The sequence below is a fragment of the Crinia signifera genome, chromosome 2 (assembly GCF_055691185.1).
Source record: "Crinia signifera chromosome 2, ASM5569118v1, whole genome shotgun sequence".
Taxonomy (NCBI): domain Eukaryota; kingdom Metazoa; phylum Chordata; class Amphibia; order Anura; family Myobatrachidae; genus Crinia; species Crinia signifera.
Window position 1 is genome coordinate 226,621,923 of NC_139218.1, and position 23,904 is coordinate 226,645,826.

General features: G+C 44.5%; 1 protein-coding gene across 1 annotated transcript; it reads left to right on the forward strand.

The window, feature by feature from the left end:
- Positions 1-7,987: 7,987 nt before the first annotated feature.
- On the forward strand, positions 7,988-20,762 carry UPK3B (uroplakin 3B). The gene is made up of 6 exons (XM_083171163.1): positions 7,988-8,461; positions 13,423-13,566; positions 13,654-13,852; positions 16,959-17,038; positions 18,646-18,775; positions 20,143-20,762. The coding sequence occupies exons 1-6, from the start codon at positions 8,407-8,409 to the stop codon at positions 20,276-20,278; spliced, it is 744 nt and encodes a 247-aa protein (XP_083027289.1). The 5' UTR covers positions 7,988-8,406; the 3' UTR covers positions 20,279-20,762.
- Positions 20,763-23,904: the final 3,142 nt, after the last annotated feature.

Genomic DNA, 23,904 nt, shown 5'->3' on the forward strand with positions numbered 1-23,904 from the left:
GGGTTAAATGAAACTTCAAGAAATGTCTTTATTGTACACCAGTAAAAGGGTGTGGTGACTTCTGCCATTGCTTCCCTATTATTAGCATTGCTAGAGTGACATATTCGTAAGGTGTGTTGTCAAACTGGTTTAACAAATTTGTTAATGTTGCTGAAAAACAAAATTCCAATTACGGTGGCGAACTCTGAACAGGGCTGGCTGCTTTAAACCAAAAGTTCTTTTTATTATGCTGTGACTACAGGCACATTGCAAAATATAAACAAAAACTACTATACTAAAAAAACAAGTGTTTTAATGTAAAATGTTAATGCCAGTGGAATGCCCATGCTAAATCTTAAATTCTACTTTTTGTGTTTCTCTGAAAAGGTTTTTGTATGTTCCATTTTATATAACTATTCAGATGTATTTAATGCTAACTATTAAGTACGACTAATGCGTTACTTATTTTATATGTTTTTTTTATTTTTTGTATGTTTTAATATGTTTAGCTTTACACTGGTAATGTACTGGAGGAGGTCTTTTTGTCAGGCATAAACTTGATATTATGCAGCAATGACCATGAGATTACTAAACATTGTCGTTATAATCCTCTTCTCTTTCAAACGTAGTGTATTGGATCTTTTAAATACATTATATTTTAACAAAACATTGGGTGACATTCTATGATTTGCGGGTTTTTTTTGTTTGCGATTTTTTTCGCAAAAACGGCTGAAATCGCATGTTTTTCCATTTTCGCATATTTAATGAGCTGCGAAAATGTGAAAAAAGTGCGATTTTGGCCAACAAGTTGGACACACTGGAAATGCGATGGCTGCTTTTCGCAGCACATCGCATCCAGATGTTTTCACATTAAAAAGTATACAAATCGCATATTTAATGGAATGCGATTTGTATAAACTGTGTCTATAATTCGCCCAAAAATCAGACCAGGTTCTGATGGGCGAATTAGCCAGAACCCTGCACAGATCATTGCGATCTGTGCAGGGTTCTGGTGTAAAAAAAAAGTTTAAACAGTTAAAATAAAAAAGAAACCAGCGCGGGGTCCCCCGCCAGAGCATAACCAGCCCCGGGCTCATTGAGCCGGTGCTGGTGACATAAAATCAGGGTCCCCAACAAATAGGGGTCCCCTTGATTTAATGAAACCAGCACCAGGCTCAAGGTCCGGCGCTGGTTCCCGAAATACGGGGGACAAAATGACTAGGGGTCCCCCGTATTTTAAGAACCAGCACCAGACCCAACCAGCCAGCAGGGTAATGCCACAGTCGGGGGACACTTGTTATATAAGGTCCCGCGGCCAAAGCATTATCCCCCTCGCTGGTCAGCATGGGCAGGGGTCCTGGGGAAGTGGGGACCCCCCCAATGAAGGGGTCCCTCCCTCCAGGACTTACCAGCCCATGCTGAAAGTCCGGGGCTGTCCCCGATGCCCCTGGGCGGTGGGCATCGGGCTGATGCAAAGTGTAAAAAAAAGATTAAAAACGATTGTTTTCTACTGTAGAACTATGAGTCCCAGCAAGCCTACCCCGCATGCTGGGACTTGGAGAACCACAAGTCCCAGCATGCGGGGCATTAAAGGGCCCGCTGGCACTTGTAGTTCTACAGTACAAAAAATAGTTAAATAAAACACACTGACACCCTGAAAAATAAAAGTTTAATACATACATAACACACACACACTGATACTTACCTACCTTGAGCCCGTAGGTCAGTCCCTGGATCCGGGGTCCGGGGCTCCTGGACAGAAGAGTCCGGTTCCGGGGCTGGTCCGGGGTCCTGGGCTCCAGGGCTGATGTCTCCGGGGTCCAGGATCCGAAGTAGTCCAAAAGGGGTTCCTAAGGAAGGAAATCCTACTCACCTGGTCCCCAGCGACGACCTCGGCATCCTCTCCGGCAGACGCGCTGCTCCCGGCTCCTCCCCTTTTGGACTACTTCGGATCCTGGACCCCGGAGACATCAGCCCTGGAGCCCAGGACCCCGGACCAGCCCCGGAACCAGGACCAAGGCCCCGGAACCGGACTCTTCTGTCCAGGAGCCCCGGATCCAGGGACCGACCTATGGGCTCAAGATAGGTAAGTATCAGTGTGTGTGTTATGTATGTATTAAACTTTTATTTTTCAGGGTGTCAGTGTGTTTTATTTAACTATTTTTTGTACTGTAGAACTACAAGTGCCAGCGGGCCCTTTAATGCCCCGCATGCTGGGACTTGTGGTTCTCCAAGTCCCAGCATGCGGGGTAGGCTTGCTGGGACTCATAGTTCTACAGTAGAAAACAATAGTTTTTAATCTTTTTTTTACACTTTGAATCAGCCCGATGCCCACCGCCCAGGGGCATCGGGGACAGCCCCGGACTTTCAGCATGGGCTGGTAAGTCCTGGAGGGGGGGACCCCTTCATTGGGGGGGTCCCCACTTCCCCAGGACCCCTGCCCATGCTGACCAGCCAGGGGGATAATGCTTTGGCCGCGGGACCTTATATAATAAGTGTCCCCCGGCTGTGGCATTACCCTGCTGGCTGGTTGGGTCTGGTGCTGGTTCTTAAAATACGGGGGACCCCTAGTCATATTGTCCCCCGTATTTCGGGAACCAGCGCCGGACCTTGAGCCTGGTGCTGGTTTCATTAAATCAAGGGGACCCCTATTTGTCGGGGACCCTGATTTTATGTCACCAGCTCCGGCTCAATGAGCCCGGGGCTGGTTATGCTCTGGCGGGGGACCCCGCGCTGTTTTTTTTTTTATTTTAACTGTTTAAACTTTTTTTTTACACCAGAACCCTGCACAGATCGCAATGATCTGTGCAGGGTTCTGGCTAATTCACCCATCAGAACCTGGTCTGATTTTGGGGCGAATTATAGACACAGTTTATACAAATCGCATACCATTAAATATGCGATTTGTATACTTTTTAATGTTAAAACATCTGGATGCGATGTGCTGCGAAATGTGCCATCGCATTTCCAGTGTGTCCAACTTGTTGGCCAAAATCGCACTTTTTTCACATTTTCGCAGCTCATTAAATATGCGCAAATGGAAAAACATGCGATTTCGGACGTTTTTGCGAAAAAAATCGCAAAAATAAAAAACCCTCAAATCATAGAATGTCACCCAATGTTTTGTTAAAATATAATGTATTTAAAAGATCCAATACACTACGTTTGAAAGAGAAGAGGATTATAACGACAATGTTTAGTAATCTCATGGTCATTGCTGCATAAAATCAAGTTTATGCCTGACAAAAAGACCTCCTCCAGTACATTACCCGTGTAAAGCTAAACATATTAAAACATACAAAAAATAAAAAAATACATATAAAATAAATAACGCATTAGTCCTACTTAATAGTTAGCATTAAATACATCTGAATAGTTATATCAAATGAGCCCGGGGCTGGTTATGCTCTGGCGGGGGACCCCGCGCTGTTTTTTTTTTTTTTTTAAATTGCGATTTCCTGCAAACGTGCGATTTTCGCACATTTTCAGGACTAAAGAAATCGAACCAAATCGCACCTATTCGCACTATTTGTCCTGTTTTTCGCATCTCATTAAATATGCGAAAAACGGGCCAATCTTGCGATTTTCAAAAGTGCGATTTGGTGCGATAAAAAACATGAGGATTTTACCGCATAGCATAGAATGTCACCCATTATTTCTACCCTCCCCACATAATCCTACATTTCTCGAGGGTACCTTATCCAGGTATGGGTTATGTAAGCTGATATTGCTTATCTCCCCATATATGAAGAATTGTGCTATATAAAATGGGTGATATTCACCCTTCTCATTATCAGCACCACTATCTATAAGATGGCTTGCCGACAGCAGGGTGAAATCAGGAACTCTGACCATTCTGACACCTGCAGCTCTGGATTTCAACATCTGCAAGTAGCGTTTCCCGACAGCTCTGTCCTTGCCGTGGTGCTGCATAGGGGATTCGGTCATTGGGTCACCAGCAAGTTGTTAGACCACCATTAGGTTGACAGGTTCATTAGGTCAACCTGAGTTAGGTTGACAGTCAAAAGGTCAACATGGGGTTTTTCGCTGTTTTTTTGAGCCGACAGGTGGTATTTCATGCCCTACCATCCACTAGGGCGGGGATAGCCAACTCCAGTCCTCGAGAGCTACCAACCGTTAACGTTTTCCAGGTACATTTGGATAGGAAATAATAGCGCTCAGTGGTAACTATGTAACAAGGTTTTTTGTAGCCTTGCGTGGAGTGTATACAAAACCAAATACAGCCTTAACAGGGTTCACAGGTTTGGTGTAAATCCAAATGATCCCAGGATTGTATCCAATGCTCCCCTATCACACACACAGGGGAGACAATATAGAAAGCATTTTCGGATTTTCTCCTTCTTTAGAAGTGCTTCTGATGAAGGAGAAAATCCGAAAACACGTTTAAGCGTGCTACTACTAAGCCTGACATGTGGACCCGATGGGACAGCTGCGAACCTTGGGCTGAGCCCCCCCTTGTTTCCGGAACAACCAGACCAGACTGAAAGAGGACGCTACCACCATCATCTGCATGCTGTTTTGCCTGGTTCATACTGTTCACGCTTTTTTACAAAGTCACTACATTGTAAGTGCATTTTACAGATTAAATTTACATGGGTCCTCAAACTGCGGCCCTCCATATGTTGTGAAACTACAAATCCCAGCATGCCTTGCCACAGTTTTGCTATAAGGGAGTGTTAAAACTGTGGCAAGGCATGCTGGGATTTGTAGTTTCACAACATCTGGAGGGCCGCAGTTTGAGGACCCATGGATTAAAAGCTTGTTTTATTGTATTGACCTGCACCATGTTGCTTTCTATTATGTCTCCCCTGTGTGTGTAATAGGGGAGCATTGGATACAATCCTTGGATCATTTGGATTTACACTAAACCTGTGAACCCTGTTAAAGGCTGTATTTGGTTTTGTATACACTCCATGCAAGGCTACAAAAAAACCTTGTTACATAGGGGGTTATTCTAGTTCACTCTTTCTGACAAAATCCTTCTTAGATGGACAAAACCATGTGCACTGCAGGGGGGGGCAGATGTAAAATGTGCAGAGAGAATTAGATTTGGGTGAGTTATTTTGTTTCTGTGCAGGGTAAATAAGGACTGATTTATTTTTACACTGCAATATAGATCTCACTTTGAAGTAAAACCCCACCCAAATCTAATTCTCTCTGCACAAGTAACATCTGCCCCACCTGTAGTGCACATGGTTTTGTCCATCTAAGAAGGATTTTGTCAGAAAGAATGAACTAGAATAAGGCCCTTAGTTACCACTGAGCGCTATTTTTTCCTATCCAAATGTACCCCAATGTAACATATATTTGCAGAAAAATCTGGTAAGCCACCATTCTTAATTTATTTCTTAAATGATAGCACAGGAGAACTGGGAACTCCTGAGAACTGATGAGCTCACACAGTTGTTATGTATTGGAAACTTGGGCAGCTACCCGTAAAGATCAGATGCATTATCTTGTCCCCATGACACCCTGGTCGCATGCAGCCTGCTAGCACTGCAAAAGTCTGCAAGGTCAGAGCTTCTGCAGTATATGACTGCAAGTACTCAGAGTGCAAGCTGCATTAAACGGACTCCTGAGCGTATGAGACAGAAGGCTGGGTGTGCCTCAAAATGCAGACATACCCAAGCATTAAGGGGAGGGTGAGTGACATCTGCAGCAGGCAGGATATGCATATTTTTATTTGCACCGCCCAGTTAGTCTATGGCTACACTAGCTGTGCGATGACTTGTGCACAAAGGAAAAATCATTTGATGGTGGGCGTCTAACGAAGGATTTCGGAGACTTTCGGGCAGTGGCAAATTCTATCTTAGGCATCAACATCCAGGCGCACAGTATGCACCTCCATGCACAAGGAGGGATTTCACTCTGACGGGTTGATCTTCGGAGCCCAGTGATCAGGTCTGAATTGGGCCCATTGTGCAGCATTAAAACTCCCACTTAAAATAACCCTGGTCCGGCGACCCGACATTTCAAACCAGATAATGAGCAGTTTTCACCATGGGTTCAACCTGGCTCCCTGTGCAGGGTGAATGGGTAAGCTGGGTTGATGGGACACTGAACCCATTGACAGCAAAAGAAGAGCTGCCGCTTGAGCATTCTCATATCCAAGCACAGGCACTGCGCGTACCTCTGGTGAAACTGACGACCTGGCTGGGTTGGGATGCCAGTCTGAAAAGGATCTCCGCTGCATCGCACCCATGTACACAATCCCTGATGTGACCTGCTAAAGCAGTGTTAAAGCAGTATAAGTGAATTTCAAACCTCAATGTATTTGAACACCACTATTATACCCGACCTTTACTAAATCTTCCCCTTCTGATCGGCCATACACTAAATAGAAACAGAAATTGAAGTTCTCCATTTCTTCAGACATTTGTTTCATCATTTATGTTGTGTTCTAAGGTATAATTGTATAATTAGCAAACATTTAGTTATGTAAACTAATTACTACATCCTTACATAGTATAGAAGAAAGTCCCGACGCATGTCTGTCTGAACGCTCTAATCTCAAAAACTGCTTGACCAAATTTTGTGCAGTTTTCACTAGTATGTAGTGCAGTTCTTGAGGAAGGTTTGGGTACAGTATATTAACCATGGGCCTAGCCCCTATGGGAGCTGGATCAAGTCGCAGAATTACTGCGGCAGGGCCAGGTAGTGTGTGTGTGAGAAGATTCAGTGAGGGGCGAGGCGGCCGGGTGATGATAGCACACCTGGTAACAGCCGCGGGCTGGACTCTCCCTCTCTGGCTGCTGCCAGTGCCCAGTATCCAGGAAGGGAGGAAACACTGCTGCTGGGAGAGAGCTGGGAGAGAGGAGGGCATGGCTGATTTTCCAGAGTGAGTCATGACGCACGGTGGCGGTGCCCCTGGCTGCGGCTGCCTGGCCGTTCGGGTGCCAGCAGTAGTAGTTGAGACAGAGAGCAGCTGGATAGGGGAAAGGAAGGGGCCTAAGCAGAGGAGCACAGTGCTGGGCGGAGTGGATGAGCTGACTGCGCCATCTGTGTCAGCAGGGAGTGAGAGGCTGGAGCGTGACTCCCCTTTAGGGGCAGCATGGCTGAGTTCCCCCTGGGTCTGTGGCAGTTGTGACACATACCTGAGGGGGGGTGCTTTATTCTATTGGGGACCTCTCCTCTGTAATGTCGCAGCAAGCCCCGTTACTAAGCTAGTACTGCCACTTACATCATCTCTACATAGTATACAAGAATGGATACTTGTTTCCTAGCACGGCATCCGTCGGGTCCCATCGCATACCATTAGTTAAGGTATGCGATGGGACCCGATCTGACCCGATATTAGGGTTTTAAGAGCTTCCTATACAATTTTAACATTGCATCGCATTGCATGCCATTCCAATGGCATGCGATGTGATTAAACCCGATTTTACGTTGTACAGGCACCCTGATGGGTGATTACTGTGTTAAAAGCACCCCCAGACCTTCCCCCCCACTAACAACGCCAACCCGAAGCGTGGCGAGGGGCGGCGGTACGCGTCCTCCAACCTTTTGATACCCCCACTATCCACATCGGCGTGGAGTTGATTTTATATATTGTGGCGAGCCACCGAGTCCAAAGTTTGGTGAGCAGACGCGGAATACATGTGAAGTTACCCGCGTCCCCAAAGCGGGGCTCGCTGCGCTCGCCACGCTTCGGGTTGGCGTTCATAAACTATATAAAATCAACTCCACGCCGACGTGGATAGTGGGGTATGAAAAGGTCGGAGGACGCGTACCGCCGCCCGTCGCGGGCTCGCTATGCTCACCTCTCTTCGGGTTGGCGTTCATAGTGGTGGTGGCGTTAACAATGGGGGGCATATAACATAGTAATCACCCATTAGGGTGCATGTACAATTAAAAAATGGCATAAGATTAAAATCGTGGGCGCCGTGCTAGGAAACAAGTACCCAAGAATGTCCCTGTAGCACGGATTCTTCTCCGGTATGTTTGTTGTCTTACCAATAACTGTTCCATTGCAAAGCAGGGGCAGGTTGCTAGTTTATAAATAAGTTCATAACAAGATGGCAATAATATTGTCCCCACAGATTACAGCCAGTTCCTTTACCCCACTTGTGTAATGTGAGCAATAGGCTTGCTAAGAAAGGTATGAAGGTATTGCAGTGGGCTGGACTGGTTTGGTCACATTTCAATGGCAGCCATGAGAATGTGTAGCAGGTGACCCTTTGCGAATACCACACCAGTACAATGGGATATGTATTGGAAAACCAGTAAAACATGTTTGTTATCAGAATGAATGCAAAGAATGCAGTTACAGTATTTGAAGCAGCTCCTTGGCTATGCTGAGGTCTTTAGGGGGGAGGCACTTATCTCCTCTTCCTAAATTGTGTCACAGTTATTCTGGTGTATCTGTTCCCTGGCACAAGTACTGAAGAGAGGGTCGCTACTTCAAGGATGGCTGTTTACATTGTACTGTGCTTGCTTGTTACTTTATCTGCCGTTACTGCAGGTAAGTGGGTTTATTAATGTACTGTAACAAATATTTAGGGCAGGCGCCTCACATTTAGAAATTAATTTCCTGAATACAGAGTAATTCTATTGTTTTTTGTTTTTGACATGATACATGCCAGGGCTTGCTCATATATTGTGTCTTACAAGTGGTTCCATATAGGGGACATGAGAAACCTTATTTAAAATGTATGTAGCCATGGGGATCATTGTGCTTTATAAGCAATGGAGGGACATGGCACTGATGATTACATTTCAATGTATATATATTTTATTTCCCCCAAAAATGTATCATCCATAATGTGGGTAAGGTGAAATCAGGAAGATTGCTAGACCCTTCAGGTAGACGGGGAGATTACTATTTCAGGGATTCTCCTGCAGAATGCAGCAGAGTATGTTTTGCGCCTGAATGGTCTGCTCTGTCAGACACCCACTAGTAGTAGTTACTGGGGAAAATAATTAAATCCACCCCATGGAGACATGTAGAATCATGACTGTGAGAAGGCAAATGTTTACAAACTACAGAGCAGGTGCAACTTCACACTGATGTAGAAGAATTCTTAAGCAGAAAGGCATGCTGCCCATATGGAGCTGTATGCGTTTCAAGGTGTATGTACAGTAGGTCTACTCATGCACTTTAAAGGTCCATACACACTGGGCGATTATGCCCAGCGTGTATGGTCAGCGCTGACCAATGTCATCACTGGGGGGAAACCTGCTTAGTGCATACACACTGAGCAGCTTTACCCCCTGCCCGGTGCGGGGGTTGGACGGCTTTGTATAGCGCAGCGCTATGCAAAGCCGCTCATCTGCTGGTAACACCATGCAATGATGCAGGAGCGTGCAGCAGCGCTCTCCGCTGGGGCATACACACTGGACGGTGTTGAGCTGAAAGCCACTCAAACCTGCTGTTTTGAGCGGCCTTCAGCTCAAAGTCGCCCAGTGTGTATGGGCCTTAACACTCAATTTCCATGTTCTTTTTTTTTTTTTTTTTTCAGCCCTTGGATATGCATATAATTTATTCTGTACAAATTTATAATGCTGTAATATGTGTTTACCATTTTACTTAAGCCTATCTATCTAGAATGACATTGTTTTCCTTATGACTAAATGAGCATAAAACAAAAGGCATTGATAAAGAATGGCTATTTCAGAGCAGGCTAATTCTGCCTACTGAACACTTTGCAGGGGAATATGGAAAATGCTAAATGTCCAAACTGTGGCCCCCCAGCTGTTGTGAAACTACACATCCCAGCATGCCTTGCCATAGTTTTAGCATTCAGTAATACAGGGGTACCCAATCTTTTATGAATCATGGCACCCTAGAGCAGTGGTTCCCAACCCTGGTCCTCAAGTACCCCCAAGTGCACGTTTTCCAGGTCTCCTCACAGAATCACAAGTGATATAATTAGCTCCACCTGTGGATCTTTTAAAATGTGCCTGAATAATGAGTGCACCTGCCGTGTGACCTGAAAAGGGTGCACTTTTGGGGGTACTTGAGGAGCAGGGTTGGGAACCACTGCCCTAGAGTATCTGAATTTTTCCACGGCACCCCTAGGTGTAGAAAAATATATATAAAATTCTGTAGATTGTGTTTATATGTGCTTCTTAGGTCCTGTGTTAAAGGGCAGGATTTGCTGCTGATTGTACACTTATTTTATAATTTGGCAGCCACCAGCACTGGTTTTGTCCATAAATAATTGATCATAAATAATTCGAATTAGTCCTGGACCACAAAACCGTGGCACTCCTGCAAGTGTCCTGAGGCACCCCAGGGAGCCACGGCACATAGGGCCTTATTTTGGTTCATTCTTTCTGACAAAATCCTTCTTAGATGGACAAAACCATGTGCACTGCAGGGGGGGCAGATGTAACATGTGCAGAGAGAATTAGATTTGGGTGAGTTATTTTGTTTCTGTGCAGGGAAAATACTGACTGCTTTATTTTTACACTGCAATATAGATCTCACTTTGAAGTAAAACCCCACCCAAATCGAATTCTCTCTGCACAAGTTACATGTGCCCCACCCGCAGTGCACATGGTTTTGTCCATCTAAGAAGGATTTTGTCAGAAAGAATGAACCAAAATAAGGCCCTTAGTTTGGAAACCACTGCCCTAATAGCAAAACAGTGGCAAGTCATGATGGGAATTGTAGTTTCATAGCAGCTAGGGTGCCATAGTTTGGACATGCCTGGTCTAGAGACATACTGTGGTTAAGTCAGGGTTGCCGACTTTTTCTGTCTCCTCTCCGGGAGAAGCCCGGAGAGGAGACTTGCAGCTTCAGTTCGGGGGGCGAGGCTTGAGCTTTACATCATTAAGCCCCGCCCCCAGGATGGTAAAACCCCCCAATTCACGGATCTTCGTGGAGGGGGCGGGGCTAAAATGACGCGATTTTAGCTCCGCCCCCTCCTCTGAGACCCGTGGATTGACGGATGTCAATCCAAAAGTATGGGGAAGACGACGCAATCGGGGGGTGGCGTGGGGGTCCCCCGGAATCCGGGAGGGTTGCCCACCTTTCCGGGGGGCCGGGAGGAGGACCCGATTTTCGGGATCCTCCCGGTAATTCCGGGAGGGTCGGCAACACTGGGTTAAGTAGACTAAAAAAGCTACCTCTGGGGCAGACAAACTCTCTTGGGGAGTTATAAAATGGGGAGAGCTAAAGTATCAATCATCTGTTATTTGTCAAACACAGACTGTAACACGGTAGTTAGGGGCTGATTAGTTATGACTTTGGGCAGTATTCAATGCCGATTTTCTGCATGTGCAGTGAATCCTGTTTAGGATTCGCTGCACATTGGCCGCGTTCCGGTGGACTGGAGCATTCACTGCCAGCCCTCCCTGTTGCCCTACTCAATGCCTCAGGGCTCGCTGCCACGATGGCGAATGTTAACCCTGCTGGGAGACGGCAGCAGGCAGGGAGATGGAAGTCTCCCTGCCTGTGCCGGAATGTGTGTGTGGAGGGCTCCTGGGGACACGGGCAGCAGCAGCTGCCCCCCCCAGAGAGCTGACAGGGGACACTGTTAGGGAGCCGCTGCACTGCTCCTGCTCGTGCATATGTAATAAGCGGGAGCAGTGTGAAGTGAATATATAAATATGTAATGAGCGGTTCCCCTCCCCCTGCTGGCTTATGTGTAAAAAAAAAAATGAAAAAATTAAATATATATTCATGTGCATATATGAATAAAAATAGCATGCCACTTCACAGAAAAAAATACAGATTTTTTGACCAAATTTAAAAAAAAAACTTTATTGTAAAATATAACATTCCAGTTCACCTTAAAGAGATGGCGATTGCTACACGGTGAAGCACAGCTAAAATCACGCTGAAAGCAATTCGTCATCCTAGCATTGAATACACTCACAGCGAATCACAGTGAAAAACCCATTGGAAAACAGCAGCAAATTGCGGCAACTTCAGACGACTAATTGGCTGTCATTCACTGTTTGCCGTCGGCACATTTTGAGCGTTGAATAGGGCAAATCACTTTTTCCGTCAAAAGATACACCATGGAGCACGAAAATTTGCCGTAAAAAGCGGTGAATCAGTGGCATTGAATACTGCCCTTTATCTCTCTCCAAGACATCTGCCCAGTGTCTGAACTTGTGATTGGTGGGCACAGGTTCAATCAATAAGTAATGCATGTTTTACTTTGTTAAGCAGGATGTATGGAGCTCAATGTTCCTGCTCAACCGTAAGTTAGAAATAAAATGAAAACAATCAAGTCTTAGGGGTATATTCAATGCCGATGATGGCAAGCAGTGCCTATTGCTCGCCATTATTGCCCACACTCATTATTCAACCCACCCCTTCACTCACCGTTTCTACCTCCATTTCTAAAAAGCGATGTGGAACGACGAATGCGGCCATCAAACCGGCGAGGCTCACAGCTATATGCAGCGGGCTCGCTGCATTTGCGGTGAACCTCACCATTCAGGGGAATGCTCGCCATCCTCTGGCAGCGAGGATTACCCCGGTACATAGAATAGGGTGAGTGGCAGGCGCGTGGGTTGGGTGGCTTGTTATCGCCATACAAATGTCCTCCTGCAAACACCCGTTTTTGGTGGCAGACTGCAAATATTAGGTAACTGCTGAACTTAAGTAGATGGAACCTCTAATACCGCCAGCAGCTGCATCCCCCATAGTTTCTGTAACGCATTCCTGATATTGATCCCTGGAGCTACCACCATCTGAAAATGGTGGTAGCCTATGAGCTACTTACTGTGAAGCTGGCGGGCAGAAGTGGCTGCTGTGCAGTGTGGTCTGGCGGAGTGCCCATACGCAGATCCCCCAGCAACCTGAAAAGCACATCACAGGGACGAACCCATGTCCCTGCATGTGACAAATCGCATATTCCAATGCTAACCTACGTGATAAGATCCTGTCCATATCACACTGAATATGTGATCCATAATAAATGGACCACTAAAGTACAGAAAAGCTGTGGAAATACAATAAGCAAGGGAGATAGCAGTAATGAGGATTATTTATCAAATTGGGGAGACATAAAATTTAAGAGATAAAGTACCAGCAGTCAGCTTTTGTTTTACATTTTATAGGCTGTATTTAAAAGTGACAGGAGCTGGATTGGTAGTTAGCTCTTACAATTTTAATTCCCTTGAGTCTTGATAAATACCCCTTCTCTTTTATTGGTCCATTTAAGAAGGATCGCATATACTGTACAATGCAATCTGGACGGAGTCTTACCGCTCAGGATTGCATTGTAATATGCAACCCTAACATATGGATGTATCTCCCTGCATGCACAGGGACAGGGAGCCGCTCAGCTGGGTGCTCCCTGGTTTCAAGTTGTGCATTCTTGCAATGGAAAGTACTATGAGAATAAGTCTATTATTATCTGCCATATCACTAATATAGCACTGCAATTTACAAAAATGTACAGAAAAAAATGGTTTAACAGCTTGCAGACTTGATATTTACGTAGAATGCTTTTTCTTTTTCAGATTTGTCCTCTTATGTTCCACAACTTACTAACAGCCCTATCCTAGGAAGATTGACGGCTACGACTTTCGCTCTAGAAAAGCCCCAGTGCATCTTTAACCAGACTTCAACTAATAATGTTTGGTTACTTGTAGCTAACAGTACAGGTAAAAACCACTGAGAAAGCAGTGTTATTAAGAAAAAAGAATTAATTTGATTTGTATATTATAATTATTATTTATTTTTCCTTGTAGTGACAGTGAATATGACCTCATTGAATTTCCCATCCCCTTCTTCTTCAATTACAACTATGGGATACTCTGTCTCCTTGTACAATAAAGAGAGCACGTTCACCTGTCTAAATACAGCTGATTATATCCGAGTTGGTGGTGACACTGCCTGTTCTGACTCCACCAACTGCAACGGACCTTTACCTTCTCCTGGGTCATACAAGTAAGTGCAGATTTATGAACAGGAGCTTGGAGTGTTTGCTGACCATGCCCTATAAATCATATGTTTTCATTACAGAATTAAATAGGAAATTCCATCCTTTGCTTCTGTTCTTTCACTTTCAAACAAAATTGGTTATGTCTAATTTTGTTTATACTTTTACACTGCTTTTTTAGGGACACCTAATGAGTCTCACTGTGTAGGTATTACAGTAGTATGCTATAATTATAATGCATGATTGCAATGAACACATCTTCATCTGGTGGAGCAGAAAGACCCATTTTGGTAACAACTTGTTACTAACAAGTTAAACTGTATTGTAAAGCCCCATACACACTTCTTGATGTCCACCGACACCGATATTGACGGAAGCAGGGACCTGGCGGGGTGCCGGTATGGGCAAGTGCATACACACTTGCTGATGCCAGCGGGGAAGCATAGCCGTCATTAACGAGGACCTCACTCATCTAAATATGCAGGACAAGGGAGGGGGTTGTTAACGATACTCGGGAGTGCGCATCGATTCGTTAAGGATATTCAGTGTGCACTCTAGGCCATATAGTAAGATATTGCTCAGAAGGGCCAGGGCCGGTGCAAGGAGCGCCCCAGGCGAGTCGGGGTGGGGGCGCCCCGGGGGGGGGGGGTGTGTGTACCTGTCCTGCGGCTGTGTATATAAAGCTTGCGGCAGCGGGGGGGGTCCCTGCAGTCAAGAAATAACGAGCGCTATCCGCCTGGCTATGCGGAAGCGCTTCTGTTGTGAAAACACTGGCCGCACGGCGCACGCTGATTGGCTGAATCTCAGCCAATCAGCGTGCGGCCAGTGTTTCCACAACAGAGACGCTTCCACGTAGCCAGGCGGATAGCGCTCGTTATTTCTTGACTGCAGGGACCCCCCGCTGCCGCCGCCGCAAGCTTGATATACACAGCCGCAGGACAGGTACCCCCGCGGCACGGGTGGGCAAAATGCCGCCCTCCAGTGGCCGACGCCCTAGGCAAATGCCTAGATTTGCCTAGTGGTGGCGCCGGCCCTGAGAAGGGCCCTTAAATCTCTTCTACAACAGCAGTTTCCAATCTTCAGGAAACAGCTACTGTCATAATGAACATTGACCCTACAAATAGAATATCCCACTCTTACCTCAGTTCAAAAGTACTGAAGGTTCTCTGTGCTGGTATTCTAATGGCCAGATTTGGGAATTAAGTAAGAAAGAACAAGTCATTTTGTACCCTGGTAAATGTCCAATGCATCTTTGGCAGGCCCAGATATTTTTTTTTAAATAATTTTTATTTACTAACTTTTTCTCCTTGCAGCCCCTTCTGTTAATTTTCTCATTGCAGTCTTGCCTCATGTCAGCCTTTCCAAGCCACAGGGCTGTAATTTGCCTCAGCTATAGTCTGCCTCTATTAAAACCCCATCCATAAACAGAGAAATACTAAAGGGAATTGTGAGAGACTGCAAACTGAATCCCTGTCTGAAGCAGTGATGTGTGGTAAGGTCAATGACCGCTGTCAAAGCCCGCTGCCTCCCAGTGCTCCCATACAGTGTCTCACCCATATCCTGTATAAAAAAATACAAATAATATATTAATTACACAGTATATGTGTATTATCTTTGTATATATATTAATCGAGAATGATGTGGGCCCCATTGCAAAGTCTTGAAAGGGCAATCCCCCCCCCCCCCCATTGTCACTATAATGCTCATTGTGGGGGGGGGGGGGGGGGGGGGCAGAAGAAAGAGTAAGAGACAGAGTGAGTCAGGGAGAGAGAAATAGAGGGAGAGAGGTAGAGAAAGAAAGAGAGGGATCAAGAGAGAAAAGAAGGGGCTAGTAAGAGGGAGAGATTGTCATGGAGTGAGAAAAATGGGAGCTTGAGAGAGAGAGAGCGTCAACGAGAGACGGGAGAGAGAGCATCAGCTATGTACCTTTTCCCACCCCAGTAAAGGTGCCGCTGTGCACACACACCCGGGACAGATGGTGCTACCTCTGGCACTGCTGGGTGTCCAGTCCACCCTGCACTGCCAGATCTCCGCCGCGCCGGGTCTCCACACCGTCTCCCCACCATTCCTGTCATCAGTGCCGGAAGCTGCACAGTTCAGGCCCTTTTGTATTTTGCTCTAGGGCTGGTCTCTAGAGAGTGACATTGAGCCCCAAGAGAGAGAGAGGTAAAGGAGAGACTGAGGCAGGAAGAGCTGGACCACATTCTGTAGTCAGTGCTGTGCTGTCACTGGGACACAGGACAGCGGTGCTGCCATCCTACCACTGCCATCAGCGTTATGTAAAACAGTTAAAAGGGTACAGGGGATTGCTAGCTTGGCCTGGGCCCCCCGACTCACTGGGCCCCCTAGCAACAGCACCCCCTGCACCCCTCCATTGTTATGCCACTGCTCATGACTATCTACTGTTAAACATCCAGTGTTACCACCTCCATTTTCAACAAGCACAATGCACAAGAGCATAAGGATCTGGACTTTGGTCGGCAGTCAATAGGTCGGCCACTATCGAGCCAGATGCAATAGGTGGACATGGTCAATATGTTTACACAAGAAAAAGGTTGACAAGGTAATGGTCGACACATGGATAGGTAGCCATGAGTTTTTTCACAATTGTTTGTATTGTATGAACCTTTCACACATTACCGTTCATGTGGGCTATGATTGGGAATGGTAAAGTGTGCTTAGCGCAGCGAGGCCCCTGGCCAGAAGCATGGCAAGCAAAGTGAGCCATGCGTGGGTATGCCATACACTAATTGAGGATCCATGTGCTCAAACATACAAACTGGTACCAAAAAAGGAGAAAAACTTATTTCAATTTTTTCACTTTTGTCAATATTTTCCTTGAGCCGACCTTTTTCCGATGTGGACTTTGTGCAATTGACCTCTTGCGGTCTCCAGCATGCACCAATGCAGCCACAGAAAACAATCCCAAAGATGTTGAATCAGCATTTGAAATAATGACCTATATTACTGGCCCATGGTACCTTATTACTATGTGTCAGTGGTAGGCAGAATGACTGTTTGGGGTTTCTAACAAATTGATGTCATGAATCGCATTATGTACATTTTAATTTTACAAATTTAGTCTGAAACCTGTAAAATATGTTATCATTTCAGAGTGAAGTTGGTTGTGGTGAATGCTGTTACTGGAAGTTTTGATTCCACAAGTTGGTCTCAAACAATCACTCTTAAAACAGGTAATAATAATGTAATTTAAGCTAATGTTCTTATTCAAATTTTAAGAATTCCATTTTTTACTAAATACAGTAGGTGATTGTGATATCCATCTTTATTTCTATACAAACTACTTTAAAAATGACTGTAACAGTACAAAATGAATGCTATATACTGTTTTTAGACATTTACAATGCATCTGTTTGATCCGTATATTAACCCTTTGAGTGCCAACATCTCTGTGAGAGATGTTTAAAATATCCGCTAAAAATGCCAGCGTCGCTCACATTTGTTATATAAATTCAAATGAAAAATATTGTGTAAAATAAATTATATTTCCTATATAAGGTAAACATTATGGGCTATTATGATGGATACATATATATATATATATATATATGTTTGCTTGGCAATTTTCACACCTATTTTGACAAATTAGCTTGGCACTCAAAGGGTTAAATGAGCATGCTGTCAGATAAGGCATATCATGGCCTGACAGGATCAAGAGTAACACATTTCATACACAGGCGACTCTAATGGGGGGTACACACGGTTCAATTTGGACATGTTTTCAATTCGATGTTGCTGCTAGAAGCAACATCGAATCGAATCTAAATCGAACAGTGTTAACTGCCTTTGATCTAGATTCAACCCCAATGTTTGGCACTGGGATCGAAAGCAGAAATAGACTTGCCTGGAAGATCTGCTCCCACCGCCCACCCTTTTGTTCGATTCCAGCAAGCCGCCAGGTCCCGGTGGCTGTCGATATCAAATCTGTATCGACGGCCCCAAGGAATGAAACGTGTGTACCAGTGGCGTAACTATCGCCCCACAGCCCCCACGGTGGCGGGGAGGCGCTTGGAAGGTGAGGGTACCAGGGGGGCTGCGGGGCTATTGTTATTCGCTGCGTCTGCCCGGGACCTTCAGTCTGCGAATCAGTCTGCGGTCTCTCTGTCTCCCTGCTCTGCCGGCTCCTTCTGCCATAAAAAATGTGACACACAGAAAATGGCTGCCTCCATACTGCAGACTGTTTTTGAGGATGATAGAGGAGGGGGAGGCCTCCTCTAGCATCCTTTAAAACGGTCTGCTTTACGGGGGGGCAGCCTTTTTCTGAGTGACACATTTTTTTATGGCAGCAGGAGCTGGGATAGCAGGGAGACAGAGAGCCGGACCGCAGACTGATTCGCCTGAGGAAGGTCCCGGGGAAGACGCAGCGGCACTATGTGGAGGGGTAAGGGGGTTGGGGGGTCGGGGTCGAGGTGGGGGGTGCAAAAGATTTGTGGCAGGGGGGAGAATTTTTCATAGTTACGCCACTGGTGTGTTACGCCCCTGACCCTGGCACTGTGAGAGGAAGCACAAAATCTCATTTGGTCCTGTGCATTCCAACTTGTGCAGGTTTGTGAAGCAGGCTTGTAACATCTGTGAAGATCCCCACGCAGGCTTATTGAGGATAGTGAGGGTAGTTTCGATTTTTTTTTGTTTGTGTGTGTGTGTGTGTGTTGCCTTAGTTTACTTTGAAATAAAACCTTTTATATTAAGGAAATATAAAATAGAATTGATTCAACTACACAAACTGATTCTGTTATGACTGTTTATTAAATCCACTTGTGTTCTTCTCTCATCTGAACAGGAAAGAACTTTTCAGTAATAGACACTTGGCCTGGAGGACGTAGTGGGGCCATGATTGTCATTACCTCCATTCTCTCGATTCTGTTGGCTGCTTTCATTGCTTGTTTGATCGGAACTTTCATTTTGGGAAGGTAAAGAGACACTTCGTAACACACACATATAAATATATACTCATTTATACAGTATATGTTATAGAGTCATAAAAACGTAAATATCAGTATAAACTATATGACATATATTCATAGGTGTGCGCACATTGAGTGTTAGGGGTGCACAGGCACCCCCTAATGCTGTGCCCACCCTTATGCTGCTAGCAATACCAGCAAAAGACTTTTGCTTTTTAGAACTGTATTCCATTAAAAGAAGCATCTATCAATCAATAATGTTTGTTTGCGTTGTTAATTGCACTAGACCATTGTCCTATTACTACATACCTGCGACATCCATATATATTTATGACTTTATTTGCATGTATTGTTACACAGAGTAATTAGATTAGATTAAAACTGAAATAGGCAGATTATGGTGGGGCTGAGATATATTGTAGATATATTGTAACCAGTGCCAATCAATGATGGTAGACATGCCTAATCAGCGGTGTTAGACACGCCCAATAGATGGAGCTATGCACACCCCTTTAACGGTGCACCCCCTAATAAAATATGCTGCGCACACCTATGCATATATTCCATTCATAAACTTTCATTCATCAGCTTTCTATGGAGAAAAGCTCATTTGTGGGATATCAGTGTTCTGCTTTAAAACTGTAATATAACATTATATATCATGGTTTTAAGGTAATGAAAGTGTAAAGATTTAGCCAGCAGACCAAATAGAAATATATGTCTGTGATCCCCACTGCTATATATATTCCCACCCTGCATAAGGGTCTGTCCCAGTGGCGTAAGTTTGCCCCAGTAGCCCGGAGGCAAGAGTAAATATTGGTGCCCCCCAAATAGCTCAATCAGTAAGGTGTCTTTCTCCAGTAAGACAGGTCATGGGTTTTAATACAGGTTGTGACACTTGCAAAAATTATGTTAGGAAGGGGAGTCAGCCACAGAAGCGATATAGACGACTTTCAGTTAACTGATTCCAACTTAGAGGGGAGGAGAGGTGCCCCCTTGGGAGCAGGAGCCCAGCGGCAGATGATTCCATTGCCTCCCAGAGTTACACCTCTGGTCTCTGTCCTATTTTCAGGGAACTCTCCTGTTATGCCAGTGTTCTTTAATCAAGAACATGTGAGTGCAGTACATGGTAACTTTACATGACACCCCACAATCCAGTACATTGACTGACTTGCGCTTCTCAAATTTTTTTTTTTTATTGGGGGGGCGCCCTCTTTTCTGTTCTGACATCTGCGGGTTGCGGTACCCATCTGAAATTCGTTTTTGTCTATTGAAATCGGTTAAATAATGAATTAGTGACTAATAGCGCCTGACTCTTTTATTGGCTTATAATAAAGTTTTTTTTTGTCTATCTCTCTTCTTTTTCTATTTAGCAAAGGCATAGACACATCAGTTTCTAAGCAGATTGAAACTCTAGAAAAGCCCGTAAAGATCCAAGACATTGATATGAAGAATTATAAGTCGCATCATGTGTCAGAAACCACTGTCTATGAGCAGCCACTAGAATAACCTAAAGTAAACCATCATAACAATCGCTGAGAGACTTTTACTTGAAAATGTACCTGTCTTGTAATGGTTCTCATTTGTGCAGGACAACGTATGTGTGTCTACTGTTCTACTGAGTGCTATATACAGTTAAAACATTAAATGTTGTCTGATTTTTTTACCTGTATAACTGAGTTTTCCCCTACACAGTGTATACTGTATGTAAGATTTTGTTCTTTTTTTTTTAAAACCTACATATACAGTATGAAACAATGGGTGCAGTTCTTTATCTACTTTTGGAGAAACTGGCTTTCCTATGCACTGCAAGTGTATGTAAACTTTATTTCTACTGGCTGTTTCCTGGGTTATTTTATTATTATATGTCATGTCTATCAGTCACAGACCATCCAAATCAAAAAGGAATATGATAATGCATAAAATTAAATGATTTTTACAATAAAGACTTTCATAATGCTTAAAAAATGTTCTTCCAAACTTGAATGCTGGATAAGTGCAGCCATTGAAACTGTGGGGGTGAATCACATTTGATTGGACGAGGCTGAATTTGTCCCCATTCTGAAGGTGGTGGGTCCACGTATACGCGATTAGCGCATATACAGACCCCAGGTGTGTACGGCTTTGGTGAGTTTCGCACCCACTGTTTCCCCCTTGTATGGTAAACTGTATATGAAAATGTGATAACACTACTGTGGGGACTCCATGAGGTGTCATATGTAATATTTTCTAATTATCTATATAAACCAATACGTACCAAAACTGAGCTCAAAGGTAAGGGATGAGTTTTGCAAATGGGGATAGTAGAGAGAGCAGCACAAGAAGATGTATTTATGATTAATGTTATTTACATTTATGTCCATCACAAACAGGGCCGTTCCCACAGATGCCTTGTACCCCATTTTCTCCCAGTGAAAGTACAGGGATGACCGTCGGGTTATGTAACCATGATCCTTATGATTCACTCGCAAAGGCAAATTCCTTCTCAAATGGACAAAACCATGTGCACTGCAGGTGGGGCAGATGTAACATGTGCACAGAGATTTAACTTTGAGTGGGTTATTTTGTTTCTATGCAGGGTAAATACTGGCTGCTTTATTTTAACAGTGCAATATAGATCTCAATGAAGTCCAATCCCACCCAAATCTAACTCTCTCTGTACATGCTACATCGGGATTGGTTTGAAATCCCGGCGGCCAGAATCCCGGCGGTGAAAATCCCGACGCCAGAACCCTGACTGCTGAAATCCCGACAGCGGGTCCTGTGGAGGAGCGGGTGCCATAGAGCAGCCTCATGTCAACATGGACAAGGTCGACATTTACAAAAAAGGTCAACACAAGTAAAAGGTCAAAATAGTATTGGTTGACAAATAAAAAGGTTGCTAATGGGAAAAAGGAAGCATCATTGGCTTGTAACAGATCAGCTTTTTCATGACTCATGAAAAAGCTGACCTGTTACAAGCCAATGATGCTTCCTTTTTCCCATTAGCATTGAATACTGTCCTAGCTTTATGAAACTGCACTGCGAGAGGAAGATCTCGTTTGAATTTCCTAACTTAGCGTGGCTACCTTCACGGCATCATCGTGCACAGATCTTCTTGGTCTTTCCTGGTCCGAATAGAGAGACGCCGGCGGTGGGGAACTGAGTCCCGGTTGCTGCCGACTCCTGGCTACCTCTGAAGGATCCTTATTGTTGGGCAAGCTGTTTGCTGCTTTTTATCATGTATGTGAGCTATTTATTATGTCAAGTAAAAACTTTTTATTACTGACGTGATTGCGCCATTTTCTCCTTCTCTACATATATATATATATATATATATATATATATATATATATATAGTATATTAATGCATTAATAGTTCAAGTACATTGTCACTGTATTTATTAATTGTGTTTGTGTGTAACACACCTCTAAGTAAAACATGCAGTAGATCATTAAATTCAGAGGACTGCTGCCAGAGGTGCAATATTTGTTTTGTGACACTAATCCTGTGTACAAACAGTCCTAACCCTTTTTTCTCTGTTTGGGAAAAATCCATGGGCAATTAAGGGCCTAGTTCAGCATGGATGGTAATCGGAGAAATTGAAGTTGACTACGGGCAGAAAGCCGCCACCCAGACAGAAAGATAAAACACCCCGTGCAAATTTGCGAATGCACCACCTGTTGCCATGCATTCACAGATCTATTTGCAGATCCCGGAACATCAAAGAGTCTTTGCCATCTGAGCAAACGTGATTAGGACCAAGGCTGGCAGTAATCTACAACTAAAATGGCTGTAAGTGGGCAGTGCTAGTGTCGGAGAACCACCTCAATAACATCTGGGTCTGCCTGTCAGACACACCCAGAAAATGCCATGTTTCCGCCCCCAAATGCCAGCTTCCTGTCAGTCAAACTGCGGCTGCATTGTGATTGCATTTTTAGTCGCTATTTGCAGCTGCACACGCAAATTCTCTAATTAGCAATCCATGCTGAATTACCCCCTCAATCCTACAATGGACTAGGGAGATTTATAATTAACAAAATATGTGGAAGAGGAATACATTTGTATAAAGCTAATAATTAGTACATTTCTGTTCTGTCCTTCCAAAGTACAAATCTCAGCCGCAATCTCCTGATATTGAGCAGTGTGTGTGCATTCCAAATAGTCTGCCCATATTCACTTACCTGTAGCTTTCCTGTCAATATGTCTTCGTGTGTGTGTGTGTGTGTGTGTGTGTGTGTGTGTGTGTGTGGACATGCAAATGCCATGTGATGTGGCAGCACATCGGTAACTGTTAAAAACTAAATATGTTTTAGGGTGAAGTTGCAGTTGACTGGGAGCAGATTGCTACCACCCAGACAGAAAGAGGAACCGTCCTAGGCAAATTTGGAAATACATCAAATGTCGCTATCCACTTGCTGATCCATACAAATCCTGGAACATCAAAAAAAACTTTGCCACCAGATGCGCAGTCATTCGATAATTGCTCGATTTGTGGATTATGCAATTAGCGATCCATGCTGAATTAGGCCAACTAAACAATATTGTTTAGGGTGTATGCATTATAATGTTTGCCCAGGAGTTCCAGGGAAAGCACTGCCAAGATAGCTCATGAAGCCTATCGGCTATTGTGTACCCAGCTTTCGATTTTTGGGGGAGAAGATGAGTATTGTTAGAAACGTTAAAAAAAGGTAAACAATCATTTCCATTCTACATGGATTCCTATTGCATCAGGTCAATCTATACAGTACATTTGGCTCAAACTTTAGGGTTATTGAGACCTGATCAATTGGCTGCTCTGCTGCAGAGCCCTGAGATCAGGTAATCGCTGTCCAGCCAGAGTGAAATCCTGCCCTGTGCAAGGCTTGCAAAAATTATGCAGATGGTCGGATTGCTGCAAATCCATTCCTGAATCATTCGCCATTGAATGATTTTCCAGTGTGTCCAGTCTGTGCATAGCCCAGGTCTTACCCAGCGGGGCCGGAGATGACATCACATGCTTTCCCCTCAAATGCATGCCTGCATTTTTCCTGACACTTGTCTATGGCCAGCTATAAAAAAAAAAGTTGCCGGATTTTATCGTAGCGCAGTAGTTCTATTATCGACCAGCCTGGTAATTTACAGCGGTGCTCTCAGGTCTGAATAACCCCCTTTG